The sequence below is a fragment of the Malania oleifera genome, chromosome 12, assembly GCF_029873635.1.
Source record: "Malania oleifera isolate guangnan ecotype guangnan chromosome 12, ASM2987363v1, whole genome shotgun sequence".
NCBI classification, from domain to species: domain Eukaryota; kingdom Viridiplantae; phylum Streptophyta; class Magnoliopsida; order Santalales; family Ximeniaceae; genus Malania; species Malania oleifera.
In genome coordinates, this window is record NC_080428.1 from 61,699,381 (window position 1) to 61,723,582 (window position 24,202).

General features: G+C 35.1%; 1 protein-coding gene across 2 annotated transcripts; it reads left to right on the plus strand.

The window, feature by feature from the left end:
- The first annotated feature begins 715 nt into the window (after positions 1-715).
- LOC131144595 (E3 ubiquitin-protein ligase RMA1H1-like) lies at positions 716-4,466 on the plus strand. Of its 2 annotated transcripts, XM_058093325.1 has the most exons (3): positions 716-874; positions 1,110-1,185; positions 3,422-4,466. In XM_058093325.1, exon 3 carries the CDS (start codon positions 3,465-3,467, stop codon positions 4,182-4,184), a length of 720 nt encoding a protein of 239 aa, XP_057949308.1. In that variant the 5' UTR covers positions 716-874; positions 1,110-1,185; positions 3,422-3,464; the 3' UTR covers positions 4,185-4,466. The 2 variants fall into 2 exon arrangements, with proteins under 2 accessions (XP_057949308.1, XP_057949307.1); XM_058093324.1 differs by lacking the exon at positions 1,110-1,185.
- The last annotated feature ends 19,736 nt before the right edge of the window (positions 4,467-24,202 follow it).

The window sequence follows — 24,202 nt, forward strand, 5'->3', positions numbered from 1 at the left end:
CAAACCCGAATAAAACTTAGTATTAAATTACAACAAATGAATCTTCTGGGTCTTCTTTTGTTTCAAGATAATATATGTCATTATACGATCTTACTAATATGAAACTGTACACAAACTTGATAAATATTAAATACCGAAGTATTTATCATAATTAAAACAGAGTATGACTTATAAGGTCAACATGTTGACATTTGCAAAATTCGTTCAAGTGACAACTCAGTAGATCTATTTATAAAAGCATTGTCAACTTCAATTTTCAAGAAGCATGTACAGAATATTGGAATGCGATAACTTAAGGATATTTCTTAATTGATTGTATTTTTTAGGGGAAGTATGAATATTGTACTTTTTTTCCTTCGTTAAGGTTTTATCCCATAGAGTTTTCCTTGGCGAAGGTTTTAATGAGGTATATTAATAATGTATAGTCTTCCAAGGAAAAGTGTTGTAAAACATGTATGCTCATAAAATGGTTCATTACATGGTTAACCTTTGAAATGCCAATGTATTTGCCTATATAAGGACATGTTTTATAATAAAATGAGATAATAAGATTATTAGTAATATCTAGTTCCTAAATAACTACACTGAATTCCTAAACTTCTAAACTTTTTGTATTCCTTTTTTATTTTTTTATTTCATTTACAACAATTGGTATTTTAGAGTGTATTTTATTTTTTGAAAAATAAATTAAAAAGCCGTCCCCTGCGACAGTGTCATAACAGCTACGAATGGAAAATGGACTATGGAGCACGTTCCCGTCTATAAAATCTGAAAGCAGTTGGCCCTTTCCCCATTCTCAATGGCCGTTTGTCTTCTTCTCCTGAGCTTCAAAGCCTCCCAAGAGCCACAGTAGTTGCTCCCTTCGTCGATTCCGGTATGTAATCTGCCAAGCAAACCCTTTAATTTCTTTTTTTCGTTCATCTCCTTGTCTTTCCAGTTCTTCATTTTGCTCTGGATTTCTGTTTTCATTCAAACAAGTTTTGGGTTTGGGCGTTTTGGATTTTTTGAAGATGTTCTGGTTTTTCTGATTGGGACGCTTAGATCTTGCGATTGCTGTATCGATCTGTTGTTTCGAAATTTTTAAAAAATGAAAATTCAACTCGCTGCAGAGCGGAATGGGTCGTTTTTGCTGGAGAAAGCGTTAGAATTGGGCTAAGATTTGAGATCTGTAGCAAGACATTGGAGGTAGGGATGAAATTTTCATGCTTTTTTTTGGAAAGGGAGGAGGAAGGGGCGTGGTAATCGCTTTTCTTTCTGCACACATTTGTGTGCTCATGGCCAGTGTTTTAGCAGATTGAAAATGGAGAGGAGAACCCCCTTCACGCTGTGAAGGTTCTTTCCTGTGTAAATGTGTGTATGTGGGTGTTTATGTATATTCTTTAATGTTACTTGCAGCTCGATCACCCTCCATTTCTCCATTTTCTATACATAAAAGTGAGAGAGGTTTATCTTTGGCTAGACTAGATCCGTGACTTAGGGAACCCATATAAACCATGTAGTCCTGGAGTTATCCAAACTATGCCCAAATTCATAATTTGCAGTCAAATAAATACTGAAAATTGGATGATTTATGAAGCAGTTAGTGATAATTGATAGGATCGAGCCATTTCTGGGTTGTGGGTGGTTCAAATTTAACTGACTTTCATTCAAATAATGATACTTAGATCTGGGAAAAAAGGTTTTTTTCTGTTTTATCTTGTTTTCTCAACTGAGTTATTTTTTTTTTTTAAGTTGTTCATGGGTAAAAATAGTATAGCCTGCCCTAACTGGCGTAAATTTTTGCATCATTTGCTTGTATACCGGGAAGATTTTGCTTATTTTTCTTTTTCTTTCTATTTTGCTGCCCTTTTATGAAGACTTGGATAAATTTGCATGTGAAATTGCAAAACAACATATTTCTGAGTTGCCAAAATTTTCATCAAAATAGATTTTGATTTCCTTTTCAAAAATAAAAAGGATATTTTAGGTTTAATGTTAAATTGCAGCAGTTGTACCAATCATAGTATCTAAATTCAGGACCATCAATTTAAAATGTGAATCCAGATTTACTTTTTTTTTTTTTCTCAAAATTGCAAGGGTTTAGGACTTTGAGCTCATTAATGGTCTTGGTTTTTATGAATGTTAAGATTTTAGGTCTTATTAATCTCTCCATTTCATGCATCTCTTTTCTTTGTATGTTTTTTGAGGGGAATGCTAGGAGCAGTTGCACCCTCCGGTATCTTCAAGCACTCACGCTATAATTGAACTGCTTAAAAAAATAATAAATAAATAAAGGGCAATCAGTGCACAAAGTTCTCGCGTATGTGGGGTCTAGGGATAGGATGGACCACAATGGGTCTATAGTACGTAGCCTTACCTTGCATTTTTGCAGGAAGTTGTTATCACACCTCGAACCTGTGACCTCTAGGTCACACGGCGATTACTGTAAGCTCCCCTTTCATTGAACTGCATCACATTACTTATATGAAAAAAAAAAACCTATGTATATATATATATATATATATATATATATATCCTACTTGTTTAATCCTTAACCATTGAAGTGGTTACCTCGCAATATGTTTCAAGAATATGCTCAAGCATAAGGAGAGTGCGATCATTGACTTTTCCTACCATTTCTCATTTTCTGGTAGTGAGCCTAGGTGTGACTAATCTCTCCATTTCCCCATTTTAAAAAAAAAAAAAAAAAAAGCTGCAGAACAGAACAAAAAAGCGAGATCAGATTGTTTTAAAAAATTCAAGAGATATACCGAGCTTTTCATAAAGCACCTCCACCAGATGGTTAAAAGTTTCAACCCTTGATGTCCATGGGACAATGACTCTTGAGGTTTAGATGCTACGGCATAATAATATTTTAGAGGAATGGTGCTTATTTCAAATTTAATTAGAATATTAAATTTCTTATTTTGGGGACAAAAAAAAAAAAAAGAGAACTTTAAACTGTTATAGAATGGAGAAAATGATAGGGGAAGAATTTCAGCAAGGTCAGGATACATGTATCATATGATTGGGTTACATTACCTGCCATCCTTTCTTTATCCCATCTTCTCTTCTTCTTAGAATTTATAATGGAATTCTGGGCCCCTTCAATAATTCTGTTTATTAATATTATTATTGTTTTGGATGAAATGCTTTAGCTTTGGCCCTCTTGTCCATGTATCAAGCCAAGCTTTGTGCTCTTTTTCTCTTTTTTTTTTTTTTTGTTCTTGGGTATGTGGCTTGTTCAATGTTGAAACTTCCAACAACATGCAATTTGGAAAATTTGGCAATTCTTTACTATGAGTCCCTATTCATATTTAGTTGCATGAGATGATTTGTGATTCTGTTAAGTGAAATCTTGCTTTGAATTATTCTTCAGCATGGGAGAAAATTACTTGATATTATTGACCCCATTATTTATTTATTTACTTGTTAATCTCAGAGCGGAAAGGACAGTTTGCTGAAACATCATCAATAATAGATCGATGGTATCGGAGGAATATTTTTCCCCGGATTGGAGGTCCATCATGGCAGCGGCAACAGAGCCGGAGAATACTGAGGGATGCTTCGACTGCAACATCTGCTTAGACTTCGCGCATGACCCTGTGGTCACCCTCTGTGGCCACCTCTACTGCTGGCCCTGCATCTACAAGTGGCTCCATTTTCAGAGCGCCTCCCTTGCCTCCGATGAGCACCCGCAGTGCCCCGTGTGCAAGGCAGATATATCCCACACCACCATGGTCCCCCTCTATGGCCGTGGCCAGAACCCAACCCGACCAGAGCTTAAGGGCAAGGCACCCTATCTGGGTATGATCATACCCCCTAGACCATCGGCAATTGGGACCCAAGCTCTGACTTCAACCACCGCCCACTCTGGCCAGCAACTTCAGTATCGTAATCCTTACCAGAACCAACAATACAACCCTCATCCCTATGAAGAGGATTCTCCACCCTCCATGCTTAGCCCGGGGGGCACCAGACCGTCTGCTGGTCTCTTCCACCCGATGGTTGGCATGTTTGGAGAGATGGTTTATGCACGCGTGTTTGGGAACCCTGAGAGCCTGTATGCATATCCCAATTCGTATCACCTAGCGAGCAGTAGTAGCCCCAGGATGAGAAGGCAGGAGATGCAGGTTGACAAGTCGCTCAACAGAATTTCAATTTTCCTCTTCTGTTGCTTTTTCTTGTGCCTTCTCCTATTTTGAGCACAGCCATTGTATACTTTTTGTAAAGAAATTATGGAACCAAAAGTGGGATGAGAAAATGCTTGAGCGAGAAAATGAATGAACATACGGTGCATGGTTGGATAGGACTGAGAAATACATGGATGATGTATTGGTGTTGAAAGATCTTGTTCAATTGGATTACTGTGGGTTCCTCAACTATGTATGAGTGATGTATGAGGATTGAAGTATGCAGGCTTTCATTTCAAGTATACCTCTCTAATCAATGAAAGTTGGATTTGTTTTTACCTTAAGAAGAAGAAAGATTTGTATAGATTCTTGAGTTATTTCCCATCTGAAGGACCAAAAAATTATGATGCCATTACCCAGCAAGTAAAAAGATTGTAACTTAAGAAATTTTAAAATTTTAACTGACCTCTTGGAGCATTTGATGATTTCTGAGACACTCTGGGATGTGTTTAGTTGTGGAAAATAGTTTCTATTTTTTATTTTGATTTTTTTTTTTAATTATAAAAATAAAGTTAGTTAATTTTTTATCTTTACAACATTCATCTGAAATAAAGAGCAATAATCAATAGTTATAGTAGTATTTGCATTGAGAAAATAATTTTATTTTTTATTTTTAAGTAATTATAAAGATGCCATCTTATTTTTTAATTTTCTAAATTTATACAGAAATATTTTTTTAAAAAAATTATTTATTTATTTTATTGGTTTCTAACTTTTACTTTATATAGAGCATGAATGTTTTGATCTTGGACTTTATTTACGCGCATTATGCACAAAGTTTCTTACAAATTTACATAAATCCAAATTTGAACCCCCAAATTCACAATTCCAAATATTACCTCATATAAATTTAAAAAGTTAGGAAACAACTTGTCCTTTATAATAATTTTTAAGGTAAAAAAACAAAAAATATATTTTACACATTTAAATAAACTTTCCTTATTTTTTTATTATAATCTTGAAAAAAAAAACTAAATTTTTATAATTTTTTTAAAAAAATTTAAAAATTGTGAAATGAAAAATGTCTTCTGAAACTAAAGGCAACCTTATATCCTTCCATTTACTGTAAAATAGTCATTTCATTTTCAATGGCTATTTAGCCATTTGTATCCTTTTTTAGGAACTATATTGTTTTAGGAATTACGGGTTCGAAATGTACAAACAACCTCTTACAAAAATATAAGGTAAAACTATGTATTATAGGCCCATCATGATCTACCCCTTCTATGGACCTCACATATGGGAGCTTTGTGCATGGCGCTACTATTTTTATTTGGAGATAAATTTCTACCATTTTAAACACGTGACGTGGCATCTAACGAGTTGTTGGAATTAATTGGTTTTTTTTACTATCAATAAATCTTAAAAATTTAAAATCATATTTCCCAGAAATCGATAGTATTTTTGAAAAGTTATTGTGTAAAGTTTGCATCAGATACTCATTCAGTACTCTTTTGATACTTCTCCAATGCTTTATAAATTTGCGTATAATTTTACAACGCATATTTAATACTCGGCAACTTTTGACCACTCTTTAAAAATTCTTTTACTATTTTTAAAAGTAAGTCTTACACATATAAAAACACATTTTATAATATGTTTTGTACATTCATTATTAGTGAAGTCGTAATCATAGTCATATAGAAAAAACTAATGTTGATTTTTAACATTATAATAAATTCATCACGACGCGTGTGTATGATGGAAGGAGTGACATAATGAAATTTTTTGTATATAATAAAGAAGAAAGATTATGAGACAAACATATATTTACATTAATTTATTGATTTATGTATTTATATATTATTATATAATCAGTAGAAACTTAGTATAGAATTATTCTTGCATCGTATTTTATATTTAAAGTTTTTTATTCTCCATCATGTCTTGTATACATGTTCAAGCCATCAAAATTATTTTACTAATCTTTATGACATGCCATTCTAACAATAATAATATTATATTATATTTTATGATCTTAAGCATGAGATAATTAATATTTAAATATCTATTTAACACTTCAAAATTGAATTTAAAAGCATTTAGTTTATTTTCATTTAATAAAATTCCCAATATATTGATTTTTTATGATAAAAATCAACAAATTTATTATATAAAACTTTCTAAAACACAACATTTTGACTACTCTTTTCTTATGATTATGTTGTTTTTTTAATGAATAAAAAATAAAATGGTCTTACCATATTATTATTATTATTATTATTATTATTATTATTATTATGAAAACATTGGATGAGTATTTAAGGAGTGAATGATAAAAAAATATATAATTAAAATTTTGTGCACATTTTTTATGTCTAGAAATTGCTCCATCCACAACCACACCTTTTCTTGTCAAAAGGGAAAAATTATAATGCTTGGACAGGATCCTTAATTTGAGGTATTTTTATGATTATAAATTTCTATTATTAACTAATATATTTTTATATTATATTCTTAAATTTTTATCACAAACACAACAGAACAATAATATTAAAATTTTTTGCTTCCAAAGGTTCAACACGCCTTTTTCTGTTGATGCATTAGCATCATGAGGGTAGATTGTCTCTTTAGACACATTTCTGTTGAGAATTCCACTTGTGAGTTTGTCTTATATTGGAAAAATTGAGTCGATGATATATATTGAGTTCAAAACCCAATAGTTTTAAGCTGTTGGGTCAAGTTGGTGCCCATCCATGCATATCAAACTTACCCTATGGATCCTTCCGGTGCTAACAATCTCTCAATTTAAAAAATTGAGACTTTGATGTCCGAGTCCTCGGTTCCAAATCTCCACACAAGATATGAGAAATACGAGTTAAGAGACATATTACAACTCAACCAACCTCCAAAACTAAAAAAATAAAAACTGTAGAGTAGGCTATATACTTTGAATTCGTGGGCGATTAGGGAATCCCAATTAATTAATTTCAATGGACTGCAATTAAAATTGAATAATTTAAGCATTGAACCCCCAACCACCAACTAGAATAAAAAAGAAGGAAGAAAAAAATGCAAGAGGAATGCGTGACTCCATGAACTAGCAAATTAAATTTTAAACCTACAAGTCTAATGCTAAGAGTATGCTCTTTTGGTGTAGCCCCTAATTCCTACAAAGATATTAATGTATCTTTTGATGGATGCCCAATATCTTTTTAGATATTATATAATAAAAATAATAATACAAAAATAAAAATTCAAATTCAACTAAGAGATGCTAAAGTTGCTTCCTCTTTACAGCTGTCTCATACCCTTCTTGAAATAGAAGGTGGTGTTGGTCTTATAATGACATTAGAGAGGGGGATCGGGGTGAATCGGGTGACTAAAAATTATTCGTTCAAAAACTTTGAAAGGAGATCAATTTTCTAGAATGCCCATTGGATTAAAATCCTTTTGTATTAGATGGTAAGTTGAATGAGTGTAAAAATAAGATAAAGTGCGAAAAAGATGCTACCATACAATGATAGCATGAAATTTTATAGTGGTTTGGTCATTGTAACCTACATTTACTCTCCAAGTAAACTAACATGGAATTTTTCACTAAACTTAAGTAAATTAAGTACATTGAGTAGCTCACACTAAGTAGGACAAGGTGTCCTTTACAAATTACTCCTCCCCTATCGTTCGTGGCTAAAAGGCCTACACAGTGCAACCTTACGCTTTGCGTAACGTGCTCTTCTCCTCGAGTAATCTACCATTTTTCATTAAAAAGACACTAATAATGATTCTCAAGTTCTTTTCCAGATTGCTTAGAATAATTCTTTTTAAGAATATGCGATGCCAGAGAGACTTATGATAGTTTTAATCTATTGAAAAGTTTTAGGATAATACAATAAGCATAATATTTAGATATACACTTACCAGAGACTTTCTTACAGTAAATGATTTTCAAAACCTTTTCACATAAGAGTGTGTTTTGATTAACTCTCCATGCAAACTAAGTTCATAATTTACAGTACATGAAACTTCTTCTTGTTTAGACAGCCAATTGCAATATTTGATACTAGTCAACATACATAAACACTTGAAAAGAAATTATCAATATTTTCTATCTCAAAAAAACTGTCTTTCTAAGGAGAATTGAGTTCCAACTATGCAATTAGACTTTTCTGTCGAGTTGTAATCAATTGTATTTCTAATGAAATACTTGGATTAATAGAAATAAATCATATTAGAACAAATCTTGAATTACACTTGACTATCAAAGTATGATTATTAATCCATATATAATAATTTCTTGAAAAACAATGAATCTTATTAATGAGTCTCGAGAGATCCATTGTAATCATATTACGTATAAAAGCATCTTACTATGTTTCTTATAATGTTTCTTATTGCGCTTCTTATAGATACGTCTTGTAATTCTTCTTATGTGGCTTTTTATAAACCTTCTTGTGCATGTTTCTTATGTATCTTTTTATCTTATGCAATTAATAATACTTCTCATGAATATATCTCAAGATTTTACTGCATAATATTTCATATATGGATCATTAAAACATTAAATATTGGTATTGTCAATCATCAAAATATATTTCATAACTCATCATTTGATTCCATTAACTAAAACATGATATCAATTTTCAAACCTTTCATTCATTTAGGCCTAGGTTGGAATTCGAAAAATAATAGGAAAAAGAAAGGAAAATATTAAGGAATCCATATTTTCATATTTAGTTATCAAAGAAAGTGGGAAAGAAGATAAAAAATAAATCAAATTCGTGAATAAAATTTTGATTTTATAAATCATTAATATTCCGTGGGTTAAACCTCCAACAGGATGGATAAAACTTAATTGTGATGGGAGCTATAGGGGCAATTCGGATACTTCAGAAGGTGGAGGAATTATTCGAGACTGCCATGACAAGACAAAAGCGATTTTTTCAAGCTATTTTGGCAATAGTACAAACAATAGTGTGAAGTTAAACGTAATACGGGAAGGAATTTGTTTGTGCAAACAACTTCATTATTTTAATGTGATTATTAAAAGTGACTCGTGAATTGTAGTTGAGTGGCTTCGGAAAGGTAAATGTATCTTGTGGTATCTTTGGAATTTTTGAGAGGAGTTCGTTGCAGAAATAGAAGAAGTGAACTTCATGATGATACATCAATATAGGGAAGACAATAGTGCAACCAATTTTCTTGCTAAAGAAGGAGAAATGAGAAACAATGTCATCTACGAAGAACAACATCTTTTATCACGTTATCTGAAAAGTATATTTCAGATTGATAGATTGGGTCTCACTTCCTTTCGTCGTCAGTTCATTATTCGTCGTTTGTTTGGTGTTTTTGATTTGTTTAATGTTTTGGGGAGGTTTTATTTTCTTTATTTTTATTCTCCCTTTTGCTTGTCTTGTAACCACGATATTCTTCCGCCAAAAATGATATCATATCAATAAATAAAAGGAGGTGTCGCCTTCTTTTAGTAAAAAAAAAAAATATTTACTTTTTTCTAATATTAAATCATATTAAAATAAAATTATATTTTTAATAATATTTCATATAGGAGAAAAATACAATGGAAAATGAATTTCCTCTTTATTTGGCTTTCTTTTGAATTTTTAAAGTAAATTTCTTGATCCAAACCAATCTTTATTGCGCGTTTGAAGCTTGGAAAATATTAGGGAAAATAAAGAAAAATAAAAAAGGATTCTACCTTTTAATATTTGGTTATCAAGGAAAGTGAGAAAGAAGATAAAGAATATATTAAATCAATGAACAAAATTTTAATTTTACATACTCTCAACATTTGGTTTTTCTTAATTTCCAATCATATTAAAATATTTTTTTTTATTTTAAATGATATTTGATAGAGAGAAAAAATACAATGGTTAATAAATTTCCTTCTTATTTTCCTTTCCTTTCCTTTTCCCAAGTAATATCCTTGATCTAAACTGACCATCAGAGTTATGTTAAGAAAACGTGAAATTAAATAAATAAAACAACAATTAAAATGTAAGATAACTTATAAACTATTAGTTAAGTGTCCACAAAACACTTCAATTCAAGAATTTATCTTGAAATTTTTTTAAGAATTTATGATCTTTAAAAAAACTAGGCAAAAGGATAATTTTACATATTATTTTAAATTAATTTTTTATTTTTCATTTATTTAGGAACTCATAAGGACCGTTTGGATAAAAGATTTTGTTTGTGAAAAAGAATGGAAAAGAAAACAAAAAGAAGACTCACTTTTATTTTGCTCTCTCTTTATTTAAGTATCACTAAAATTAAGAAAAATCAATTGTTAATAATGTGTAAAATAAAATTTTTGTTCATTAATTTAATCTACTTTTAAATTTTCTTTCACACTTTTCTCGATAATCAAAGATGAAAAACAAGAATCTTTTGAATTCAATAATATTTTGCAATTAAATTTCAAATGAGGTTGTGATGAAGGGTTTTTCCATGTAAAATTTATATTTTTCTTAATTGCAAGTTGGTATGTTGTAATATATTGACACTTAGACTAATACAAGTGAGAAGTGCGATTTAATGTGGATCCAATAATGTGGGTCATGCTATAATTTAGTGGACTAAAATATTTATATTATATTCTATAATTAGTGAGTTAATTTGAAATCAAGATGGTTTAGTTGTTGTTGACAAATGAGTTTGGAGGATTTGAGGGCCTAAAAACTTTATCCTCAAATCGATAAATTCACTATGAGCTTTGGTTGTGTCGACCTTCATTGAATTTTCAAGTTTGAGTAGCGCTCTGGGCTGGGACTGGGCCATACTCTCTATTCATTTTGACGATTTCGCTCATCACTTGTTCGAAGAGGTTTTGAATTTGTAGTTGTATTAGATTTAGATAAAATATAGTATAAAATTATACAGAAAAATTTTCAAATCCATTCAAATATAAATCTAAATTCTGAAATTCATACTCTCTAAGTTTTATGTGTTTTAGGAGGCATCTAGCAATTAAAGATTGAGACTCCTATATTAGAGGTTAAGTTCAATGTTTGGCACACTGTAATAATATGAATGAAATTAAAATTCATCTATAAAATTATAAAAATCAATTTCACTCTATTCCATTTTTACTCACCATTTTGCCAAACAAACCACAGACCACCGTAATTTTAACACAGCAGGTACGAATTAATGTGGGGCGAGACATACATTGCCAGGCCCATGGACCTCGTTTACTAGAGCTTCGGCTGTGTTGAACCTTGAATTGGCCGAGATTGGGCCACACTTGGGCCGGCTCTGCTGGCAATCTACTTCTTGGCAGTTGGGCCAGGTGGCAGATCTTAACAAATAAAGCCCAGATTTGTTCCGAACGGTCCACTGGTCCTGGTAGCTGGCTAGCAGCAGTCTACGGAGATTTAAACTAACATTTTATGGTCGTTCTAGGCACGTGCAACGCACGTGAAACATATCTTTTATATTACTAGTCTTGTACAAGTGCGTTGTATTATTTGTAACCACTTGAGACAAGTCTGGAGTATATTTACATCTATAACAAAAAGTTTAACAGAATACTATTCCTTGAAATTGCAGTTCAGATTTATGTACAAAATCTAGTTTTGAGAAAGCAACAGAGTGTCTACTAGTTATTAATGGCTTTTTTTTTTTTTTTTAAATGGTGATTTTTCTCCTACATTATTATAGGAGACAACACCCCCTACTTTCCCTTGTTCAAAAATATGAATGTTTTTCAATGGTGATTCTCCTTAGCCATGCTTTGGAAGCCTCTATTGAATAAGGTGGTATTATAGCATTGACAAAATGTCAAGAGTCAATTGCAACAGAAATATAATTAATTGAAGCCAATGATGTGGTAAAAGCTTGAGATGACAATACTTAACATTGACCTTTAATCCCTATTATATTGTTGGGATGACACTTGTAAAATGCAGGAAAGCTTTTGAAAACAAAGATAAAAGCAGAAAGAAGAATCATCTTTCTTCTCTTCATTGAAAACTTAATGAAAATATAGTATACAAGTAGGCTTCTTATATAAAGATACAATAACGACCATTGAACAACTAATCTAATTACACATATTAGTTATAATAGCTTTATGTATTTTGTTTGGTTCTTGATCTTACTCCGGGTCATCTTGTAAGTTTCAACACCCCCCCTCAAGATGAGAATGAATATCAATCATTCCCATATTGTGAATAAGATGATGAAAATGAATTGAACCAAGAGGTTTGGTTAATATATCAACTAGTTAGTGCTTAGAAGGAATATGAATTATAGTAATGAGGTATGCTTGCAATTTTTCTCGAATCAAGTGGCAATCCAACTGAATATGCTTAGTCCTTTCATGGTGTGCAGGATTAGAAGCAATTTCAGAGGCTGGTTTGCTATCTATATATAATAAGGCAGCTTGAGAATGAGAAATATGTAAATCAGCTAACAAATAAAGAAGCCATTGAATTTCACATGTAGTTGTAGCTAAAGCTCTATACTTAGACTCAACAGAAGATCTACTGATAGTGGGCTGCTACTTCGATTTCCAGGAAATAAGAGAATCCTCAAGAAAAACTGTAAACCTAGTCACACTTCGGCGAGTATCCAAGCAGCCACCGCAATCACTATCTGAGTATGCCTTGAGATGAAGAGATGAGTTTGCAGACATAAAAATACCCTGACCTGGTGTAAATTTAATGTATCTGAGAACCCTTTCAACAACACGAAGATGAAGTGTACTTGGATTAGCCATAAATTGACTTAATGCTTGAACAGAATAAACAATATCAGGCCGAGTTATAGTTAAGTACAACAATTGACCTATGAGCCTTTGAAATGATGCAGGATCAGTTAGGGGAGGAAAGAGATCTGTTGTGCTGAGTTTCAGAGTAGATTCCATGGGAAAATTTGCTGGTTTACAGCTAGAGAAACCACTATCTTGGAGAATATCCAGGGCATATTTTCATTGAGATATGACAATGCCTTTAGCTGATCTAGTTATTTCCAAACCCATGATGTATTTTAATTCACCAAGATCCTTGATTGTGAAAGAATCATGGAGAAATTTCTTGACTTCATTAAATTGAGCAATGCTGTCAGAAGCAAGAATAACATCATCAACATAAATGAATAAAACTATAAAAGCTGAGGGGGTTGTTTTGACAAAGAGAGAAGAATCTGATTTGCCTTGAGTAAAACCAAATTGCAACAAGGAGGTGGATAACTTGGAAAACCATTGTCGTGATGTTTGTTTTAGTTCATATATACTCTTTTTGAGTTTGCATACACAAGGGTCATTTGCTAAAGAATAGCCTGGTGGTAATTGCATATATACTTCTTCATTAAGATCTCCATGTAAGAAGGCAATATTTACTTCTAATTGATGTCAATGCCAGTGTTTTATAGCAGCAGCTGCAAGTAATGTTCGCACAGTTGTCATTTAAGCAACAGGAGAGTATGTATCAAAAAAATTTAACCTTCTTGTTGAGTATTGCCCTTGGCCACTAGTCTGGCTTTATGCCTTGCAATTGTGTCATCAGCATTGAACTTGACACGATAAACCCATTTACAACCTATTGCCATTTTATTGGAGGGTAAAATAGCAAGATCCCAAGTATTGTTTAATTCAAGAGCTTTTAGTTCTTCTGCCATGGAATTTTGCCATTGAGGATGAGTAATAGCCTGTTTGAATGTGTGAGGTTCGAAAGTGGAAGTAACAGCAACAACAAATGTTTTATATTTAGGAGATAATTGAAAAGTAGAAAGATAATGAAGAATAGAATGAGGGTTACCTTTGTTAGAAGCTGAGTTACAATTGGGAGATGATTGAGAAGCTGAAAGTGTTTGAGCCATATTACCACAATAAAAATTCTTTAAGTATGCAGGAGAATTTTTGATCCTTTGAGATCTTCTGAGAGTGTCAATATGAGTATGTTCGATGGAAGTGTTCTTAGATTGGGGAGTAGGTGTAATAGAAGTTGATGAATGAGTGGACTCTGAAGAATCAAAATATTGAGGAAAATTAGGAAAAACAAAAGGTGTATGAATTGTGTCTGGTATGGAAGGAAATATGGATTCATGAAAAACTACATTTCTAGAGATAAAGGTTTTAAGAGTAACAAGATCCAGAAGTTTATACCCTTTGACATATGGTGGATAACCCAGAAAAATACATTTTGAAGCTCTTGGTTGGAATTTTCCTCTATGAGCAGTGAGTGTGCTAGCAAAACACAAACACCCAAAAACTTTTAGATAGTTATAAGATGGATGTTTTTGAAATAAAATAAAGAATGGTGTTTGATTTTGGAGAATAGAAGAAGGGGTTCTATTTCTGAGATGGTTTCTGTTAGCACACAATTTGTCCAATAAGAAAGTGGCAATTTGGATTGAAAAAGTAGAGCTCTAGCCACATTAAGTAGGTGTTGATGTTTTCTTTCAACTCTACCATTTTGTTGGGGTGTTTCAACACAAGATAATTGATGTATTATTCCATGACTATTGTAGAAATCAGGCATGTTAAACTCTTGGCCATTTTCAGTTCTAAGAGTTTGAATCAATGTGTTGAATTGAGTATGAACATAAGAAACAAATTTTGTGAGAATGGTACGAGATTTTGTTTTAGTTTTCATGAGATAAAGCCAAGTAAATCTTGTATAATCATCTACAATGGTGAGAAAATAATAAAAACCAGAATATGAAACATGTGAGAAAGGACCCCAAATGTCACAATGAATTAATTGAAAAGCTTTATTTGAATAGCTACTTGATATAGGAAATACAAGCCTTTTCTGTTTGGCTAAAGGACAAACTTCACATATATGAATTGGATTTGCTGATACATTGGGATTTATATCACTAATAAATTTCAATCTAGTAGAGGGAATATGTCCTAGACGAAAATGCCAAATATCAACATTGGTAGTACAATTATTTGTTGAAGAAACAGAATATATACACTTGAGATCATATTTATTCCTTGCTAAGGTGATATAGGCTAGATTTCACTTCAGCAAGACCAATCATCTTCCAGCTGATTAGGTTCTACAAAATACATTTGGATTGAAAGAAAAACAAACCAATAAAATTTTCTTTAGTAAGTTTTGAAGCAGATATAAGATTAACACTGCATGAAGGAATGTAAAGAGCATTATGTAAGATAATATCAGCTGAAAAATGTACAGTTCCAGTGAAAATAATAGGAGCAGATTGACCATTTGGTAAATGGACTGCAGATGATTGTTTTGGTAGACGAATTGAAGTGAAAAAATGGGGAGAACAAATCATATGATCTGTAGCTCCTGTATCAAGAATCCATGGAGAATTATTTTTGTCAGCTGAAACAACATGACATGAAATCATACCTGATGTAGAAGCAGTGTTTGCTATGGAGGTTACATTTGTATTAGAAAGGCTATTTGCAAGGGATAGCAAGTTTTGAATTTGCTCTTGAGAAAATATATATGAGATGCTTGAATTTAATTCCAAAGAAGAAGCAACATTTGCATTGGACAAATTTGTATTTGTATTTCCATTTGGAGGAGTAATAAACTTCTTCCCTCGTGGACCTTTCCATCTAGGTGGAAATCCAATCAAATGGAAACACTAATCTGCAAGGTGACCAGTATATCCACAATGGGAACAAATAATATTTCCTTTGGCTATTGATTTTGTGAAACAAGTACCATTAGTAGTGACAGACTTCTGCGCTTGTGCAGCAATCATAACATGAGAATCCATGGAAAAATCAACAGAATTAGACAATGAAATATTGTCTTCCGCTGTTAGGTTGTATAATAAAACAACTTTTTACTCGGTACCCAATGCAGGTCAGGTTGTATGAATGATAGTAGGATTGTTGACGTGGCCAATTTGTGGATGTTGTGGATGACGAGTGATTATTTATTCATTCTTGAGAAAAAAATTTTGTACGAAAATTAGGGCATTACAGTTTGGTATCAGAGCCTAGGTTGCTAGGTTCCGTAGACTTTAGTAGACAGCGCAATACAAAACCAAAGTATAGGAGTGGATTTTGAGGGAAATAGGAGATGGGTAGATTGAAATGGGAGTTAGTGGTTGTTAGAGGATAAGGTGAGAATGAGGATTCTATCTTGCGGCCTAGAGACAGGAGTACCGGAGTTGTTTCCGTGTTTTTCTTGGGGTGACAATTTTAGGAAAACCATGGATACTATAGTTGGTCTTGTTTCGGAGTGGTAGGACTAAATCTTAAATGGGGATTAAGGATGTGCATAGAAGAATAATTTATGAGTTATTGTAGTATATGGGTTGTGTGATAGTGATTGTATGCTGAAATTAGTTGTTTCCTTTACAGGATGGATCTGGGGAATAGTAACACGAATGCGGGAGGTGATGGAGTAGGACCTTCCAATATGGGTGGTGCAGACCCTGACGCAGTATTGCGTAGCGTCACTTAATAGGTGATGGCTGAGATGGCCAGGAGCTCGAGGGAGCGAAGCTGCACGATCGAGCAATTCATGCGTATGCGACCCCCATCTTTCATTGGAGGAGCGGACCCACTGGTTGTAGAGAACTAGGTTTAGGACATAGAGGACATACTGGTAGTCCTCTCATGTACAAATGAGCATAGGGTATTATTTGCCACATTTAAATTGACCGGGGAAGCAAAGTGTTGGTGGAGGTTAGTGAGAATACTGGAGGAGCAGAGGCTGGATCCAATAGCAATGACATGGAGTCGCTTTAGGGAGATTTTATTTGAGCGGTACTTTCTTGCCATGGTCAGGAGTGCGAAGGCGTCAGAGTTTCTGTATCTGAAACAGGGGCCTATGACGGTGCAGCAGTACGCAACGAGGTTTGTCGAGCTGTCCCAGTTCGCCTTGTATATGGTGCCAAATGAGGAGAGGAAGGCGAGGAAGTTTAAGGAGGGCTTGAGGCAGAACCTGTATGAGTAGGTTGTAGGTTTCCGAACTCAGACTTTCTCAGAGATAGTGGACAAGGCTGCGGTGATTGAGAGCAGTTTACAGAGAGGTGCAGCAGCCTAAAGCCAGAGTAAGAGGCTCGCGCCTTCTGATTTTCAGGCAGGGCCCAGTCGAGGGCCGTGGAGGAGATATGATAGTAGAGGGAGATGACGACAGGGAGGAGGAGATCAAGCAGTACAGGGCAGACAGGTGCCCTCTCCTTATCCCAGATGTTTGAGGAGGCACCCAGGAGAAAGCCGAGCGAGGGAGGATTTCTGCTATCAGTGCCACCATCCTGGACATATCGTGAGGAACTTTCAGGCACTGCTAGTGGTAGCGGTTGCTTCTCGACCATACAGAGGAGGCTATCAGGCACCTTGAGGTGGACAGAAGAGGAATACTGCCCCAGCACGAGTTCATGTACTGACGCCGGGAGATGCTGAGGTGGTGGAAGATGTGGTGACAGGTACTATTTTAATACTGTCATTTAAAGCTACTATCTTGTTTGACTCTAGGGCAACTCGTTTTTTTATCACCCGTGATTATGTGAAGTTGTGTGGATTTGAGCCTCAGTAGTTAGATATTAGTTTGTCTGTTGCTACACCGACTGGGGTTGTAGGGATATGTATAAAGGTACTCAGAGACTGTCCAGTGGGTATTCAGGGGTGGTCTTTGCCAGCTAATCTAGTGGTTCTCGATATGCATGGGTTTAAGGTAATCTTGGGAATGGATTGGCTAGATGCCCATTATGCCAGCATTGATTGCCATCAGAGAGTGGTAATATTCAGACCTCTAGAGGGACAGGAGTACAGATTCATGGTATCACATGTGCGCACCCCACCTCAGTTACTATCTGCTATTTAGGTATGTAGATTGCTATTAGAAGGCTGTCAAGGATATTTAGCATGTGTGAAGGCGGTATCAGAAGGGGAGTTAAGGGTGGAGGAAATCCTAGTGGTGAGGGATTTTCCTGATGAATTTCCTAAGGATTTTCTGGGACTACCTCCTGATCGTGTGGTAGAGTTTGTTATTGATTTGGTTTCGGGGACAGCGCCGATTTCAAAGGCGTCGTATAGAATGGCACCGGCAGAGCTGAAAGAATTGAAGGAACAGTTGCAGGAACTATTAGATTAGGGGTTTATTCAGCCCAGTGTGTCGTCCTGGGGAGCACCGATTTTATTTGTGAGGAAGAAGGATGGATCGATGAGATAGTGCATCGACTATCCAGAGATAAACAAAGTAACTGTCAAGAATAAATACCCGTTCCCACGTATCAATGATTTTTTTGACCAGTTACAGGGGACATGGATTTTTTTCGAAGATAGACTTACGCTCTGGGTACCATCAGGTGAAAGTCAAGGCGGCAGACGTTCCGAAGACGACATTTAGAACACAGTATGACCATTATGAATTTCTAGTTATGTCGTTTGGTTTGACGAATGCTCCTACAGTATTTATGGATTTGATGAATAAGGTCTTTCACCAGTATTTGGATCAGTTTGTGGTAGTATTTATTGATGATATACTGGTGTATTCGAAGAGCCTAAAGGAGCATGAGGAGCATTTGAGTATAGTGTTGCAGGTGTTGTGAGAGAAGAAGCTATATGCGAAGCTCAAGAAGTGTGAGTTCTGGCTGGAACAGGCTACCTTCCTTGGACACATCATATCCAGGGGTGGTATTTCTGTTAATCCGAGTAAGATTGAGGCGGTAGTAGACTGGGTACAACCAAAGAACGTGCACGAGATCAGGAGTTTCCTAGGATTGGCTGGGTACTACCACAGGTTTGTTGAAGGCTTCTCTAGATTGTTAGGCCCGTTGACCAGATTGACCAAGAAGGGAGTGAAGTTTGAGTGGTCTGATGAATGTGAATAGAGCTTCCAAGAATTGAAGCAGTGACTCATCACTGCGCCTGTGTTGACGATTCCTTTAGGAGAAGAGGGGTTTGTGATTTACAGTGATGCGTCCTATAAAGGGTTCGGATGCGTGTTGATGCAACGAGGGAGAGTAACAGTTTATGCCTCATGGAAGTTGAAGGAATATAAGAAGAACTACCCTACCCATGATCTAGAGTTGGCGGTGGTTATTTATGCACTGAAGATTTGGAGGCACTATCTATATGGGGGTAGGTGTGAGATATTTACTGACCATAAGAGCTTAAAGTATTTTTTTATGTAGAAGGAATTGAATATGAGGTAGAGGAGATGACTGGAGCTAATAAAGGATTATGACTACACTATTAGCTACCACCTGGGAAAGGCTAATATGGTTGCTGATGCTTTGAGCTGAAAATCAGTGGATTCTTCTATATCTGCGGTGGAGATTTGGCATTTGATCTAGATGGATCTGGAGAAGCTTGGTGTGGAGCTAGTAGAGGGCGATCACCAGGCGTTTACTGCTGATTTGGTTTTGTAGCCAACTCTACATAAGAGAATTAAAGCAGCACAGAGAAATGATGAAGAACTTAGTAGAGCTTATGGGGAAGGTACAGGATGGTCAGGAAACAGAGTTCAACATCTCAGATGATGGAGCCTTGAGGTTTTGTATTAGGTTATGCCTTCCTGCCGATCCTGAGATTAAGAAAGTTGTTTTGGAGGAAGCACATTGGTCTTTGTATACTGTACATCTAGGTAGCACTAAAATGTACAGGGATCTTCGAGAGTCCTTCTGGTGGAGCAATATGAAGAGGGAGATAGCTCAGTATGTGGATCAGTGTTTGATGTGCCAATAAGTGAAGGTTAAGCATCAAAGACCGGCAGGTTCATTGCAGCCACTCCACATTCCTGAGTGGAAGTGGGAGCAAATAGCGATGGATTTTGTCACAGGATTGTCGCCGGAATTGCATGGACAGGACGCTATCTGAGTAGCGGTAGATCAATTGGCGAAGACTGCCCACTTTTTGCCGATCAAAGTTTGCTTACTCCATGGACAGATTGGCTGAGTGATATATCCAGGAGATAGTTAGGATCCACGACGTCCCAGTGTCCATAGTTTCAGACAGAGACCCACATTTCAAATCTTGTTTTTGGAAGAGTCTGCAAGGGGCTATGGGTTCTCAGTTGTCATTCAATACAATTTTTCATCCTTAGACAGATGGGCAGATGGAAAGGATGATACAGATTCTGGAGGATATGTTGCAAGCATATGTGTGGAACTTTGGAGGTCGTTGGATGCAGTATTTGCCACTGGTCAAGTTTGCGTATAACAACAGCTACCAGGCCAGCATTGGGATGGCACCGAATGAGATGTTGTATGGCAGGAGGTACCGATCCCCGTTGTATTGGGATGAGATCGGGGAGAGATAGATATTGGGGCCAAAGCTGATACAACAAACTCAGGATAAAGTCAGACTCATCAGAGACAAGATCAGAACAACACAAAGCTGACAGAAGAGTTATGCAGATACTCGCCGGTGAGAATTGGAGTTTGATGTAGGAGATCGTGTGTTCCTGAAGGTGGCACAGATGAAGGGGGTTATGAGGTTTAGGAGGAAGGGTAAGTAGAGCCCTAGGTATATTGGACCATTCGAGATTCTTGAAAGAGTGGGTCCAGTTGCCGATTGGTTGGCATTACCACCGGTCCTATGTAGGATCCACGTATTCCATGTTTCTATATTGAGGAAATATGCCCCAGACCCCTCCCATGTGATAAGCTATGAAGCACTGGATTTGGGTGATACTTTAGCCTATGAGGAAGTGCCAGTGCAAATTCTTAATTGGAAGGAATAGGAGCTACGCATGAAGAAGATTCCACTGGTAAAAGTTTTGTAGCGCAATCATGCCGTTGAGGAGGCTTCCTGGGAACTAGATGATCAGATGCGCCAGAGATATCCACACTTATTCAGTGGAGCTTAGAGTTGAGCCAGTCAGAATAAAAGGAATAATATTGTAAATTTTTATTTGGATAGTATAACGTAGGATAGATAGAGTTTTAATTTTGAAATATGAATGGCTTTGGGAGAATTTTGTAAAAGTTGTAATATCCTAGAACCCTCGTTATAACCACGGTGTTCCTCCGCCATAAGTGAGGGTAATTAATAAAATTGAGGTATTTTCTCTCTAAGGATGGAAAGCTAATGAATAAGCAAATTTCGAGGATGAAATTTTTATAAGGAGGGAAGAACATAATAACTCGAAAAAGGGATATAGAAGATTAGCGAAGTGGTTCCCAAAAAAATAATAATTAATTAATTAATCAGATTTATAAAAAAAATAATAATAATAATAATTAATTTTTTTATTAATAAAATATATTATTATTAATATTGATTAAATATTTTATTATTTTAATTATTTTTATTTTTATTATTATAATTCTCCTGAAGCTAGAAGCTTTAGGAGATTTATTTTTTTCTTCTTTTGGTTTTTTTTTTTTTTCTTTCTTCTTCTTCTTCTTCTTCTTCTGTTTTCCTGCGCGCACAAACTCTCTCTCTCTCCTCTCATTCTCTCTCCCTCTCTCCTCAATTTCGTGGTGGATTTTCGCCCAATTGAAAATTAGAAGATACCGCTGGACTCTATTTTTCGCTACCGTCATTTCTACCAGAGTGGATCGGTGGTAGGAGTGGCGTAAACGTATCTCCTGAGATAAGCTAATTTCTCCATTTTCTTTAATCTCTTGCAAATTAGAAGCTCAATCGAAGAACGAACACCACCATAAGAATTTAGGGATGATTCTCTACAAGTCTAGTGGGACGAAATTCTCATGGGACATTGTGGGCAAAATTCCAAATTTGGGGTACGAGGGTTATTAAGGCGTTTATTTTTAATTAATTAGTATTAATTTAGAAATGCTAAAATATTGAGCATTTGGGGTTGAAGTAGGATTTCTAAAATTTAGGGTCCGGGTGAGCGCCGCAGGTGTAATTTTGAGACCCGTAGGTAAAATTCAAAAAATTAAGTGGGGGTGTTAAATAATAGTTTAAATGATAATTTGGGGTATATAGAGCTTAGGAAGGGTTAGTTGAGTATTGTTTTGGGGGAAATGAATTAATTAATCTAGGAAAAATGTGAATTTCAGGATTTGAGTTTCGGGCGCCAAGGGGTAGAATCTGGGTCCTAACGAGACTCTTAGTAAGTCAGGTAAAGGGAATAAATTATAACAGTATTTTTAGAATTACTGTTTAAATTAATATGTGAAAATGTGCTTATGGTATTTTTTCTGAAAATTATTACAATATAAATATAAGATAAATTGTGTGACATTTGAGTGATTTTAAATTGTGATATTTTGTCGTGTGAAAATAATATGTTATGAATATTAGATGGAAACTATGTGGCATATGATATGTGTTGAAAAATATGAAATATAACGATAGATATTTTCTGATAAAATATTGAAATGAGAATGATTTATGTGATTAGTGAAAAATAATGAAATGTGATATTTATATATGAGTGGAAATTATTTGCATGAGAAATGAGTTTGTACAAATTACTGGTATGAGTATTTTGGAAAAATGTGAAAATACGTGAAATATGATATATATTATTATGAGATGATGAAATGTGCATAGAAAATAATGAGAATATTTATGTTGAACTGAATTGTGATATACTGAAATATGATTGATGAAATGCCAATACCGCATAATGATTGCGGGTATGTGGTAGTGAACCCTGACAGATGTTTATGATATTGAGCACGGTTCCGTTACTAGTGGTGTTAGTGCAACCACACGGACTCTTGGAGCATGTGGCGTGACAGTCGACTAAGCCATTTTGTAGGGTTGTTGGGCCCCCTGAGTCCGAATCAGGGTTATAGGTCGGCCAGTCATACTACAGACGCGATATGTGATACGATACTTTGATCTAATCGGGTCGGCCAGCCGCGGTTAGGTATAGCCTTCGGGCCGCACAACCTTGACCATGGGGGGAAGCATGGCATGGATAGAAAGATCCTCAGGGTGGCCATGAATTACAGACGAGATATTGGTATTTGATACCAAGGATACTCATGAGTCGGAAAGTAAAGAAAATGGAAAGTGTAAGAATGATAAAATTGGCTAAAATGAGAAATGAAAGGAAGAATGGAAATTGAGAAATAAAGAATGTTAAATATGAGAAATGAACTGTGTGAGTTAATGACATAAATAATTGAGGCGAAGTGAAACTCTTCGCCTGAGGGCTTGCTGAGTAAGGTGAGTGCCCTGATAGGTATCAGATGTGGCCATACCCGGTTGCATAACATGTTAGGATAGAGGGAAGCTACCTGTATGAGTGGGTAATCTTCCCTATTATCTGGAACTTTGCGGATAATTATGTGTTGGAAATCAATGAATTTGAGAAATGGTTTTAAAGCTTATAAAAGCTTGTGTTGTATATTTATATGATTATGAGAATGTGAATATCAGTGTATTTTCTCAGATGAAATGTTGTTTTGAAAAGTAAAGCATGTTATAACTGAACTCAGATGGCCACACACTGTAAATAATTTATTCCTTCTTACTGAGATGTGTCTCACCCAATTTATCTAAATTTTTTAGGGGACAGAGACCGACCGGGTGATAGAGCTTCATGATAGTAGGGAGCTGGAACACTGATATACAGGGTGAGTTTGGACTAGGGAGGTGTGATTCCCTAGGGTTGTATTGTTTTTGGGTATAAGATAGTATTGTGTATATGTGTATATTGATACTCTGGGTATTGTATTCTGACTGATATGTATATACTGTCTTTCACTGTTAGGCTGTATAATAAATTAACTTTTTACTCGGTACCCAATGCGGGTCGGGTCATATGAATGATAGTAGGATTGTTGACGTGGCTGATTTGTGGATGTTGTGGATGATGACTAATTATTTATTCATTATTGAGAAAAAAAAATTGCACGAAAATCGGGGCATCACACTTGGACCATCAATTTGAAGGTACCTTGTTTTGAGTTCTTCCCAAACATCACACGCAGCTATGAAGTACAACAGACTTCCACGAATTTCTTTTGCTATTGAATTCATTAGCCAAGATAAAATGAGATTTTTTGCTCTCAACCAAGCAATTCGAATCCGAGAATCACCAGAATTGGATTGAGGTAGAGTACCATCTATAAATGCGATTTTATTCTTAACTGTAAGAGCAATGGAGATAGATCTACCCCACGCAACATAATTTGCACCAGTCAAGATTTCAGAGACTAGAAGAGCTCTAGGGTTATCCGATGGATGCAAGTAATAGACA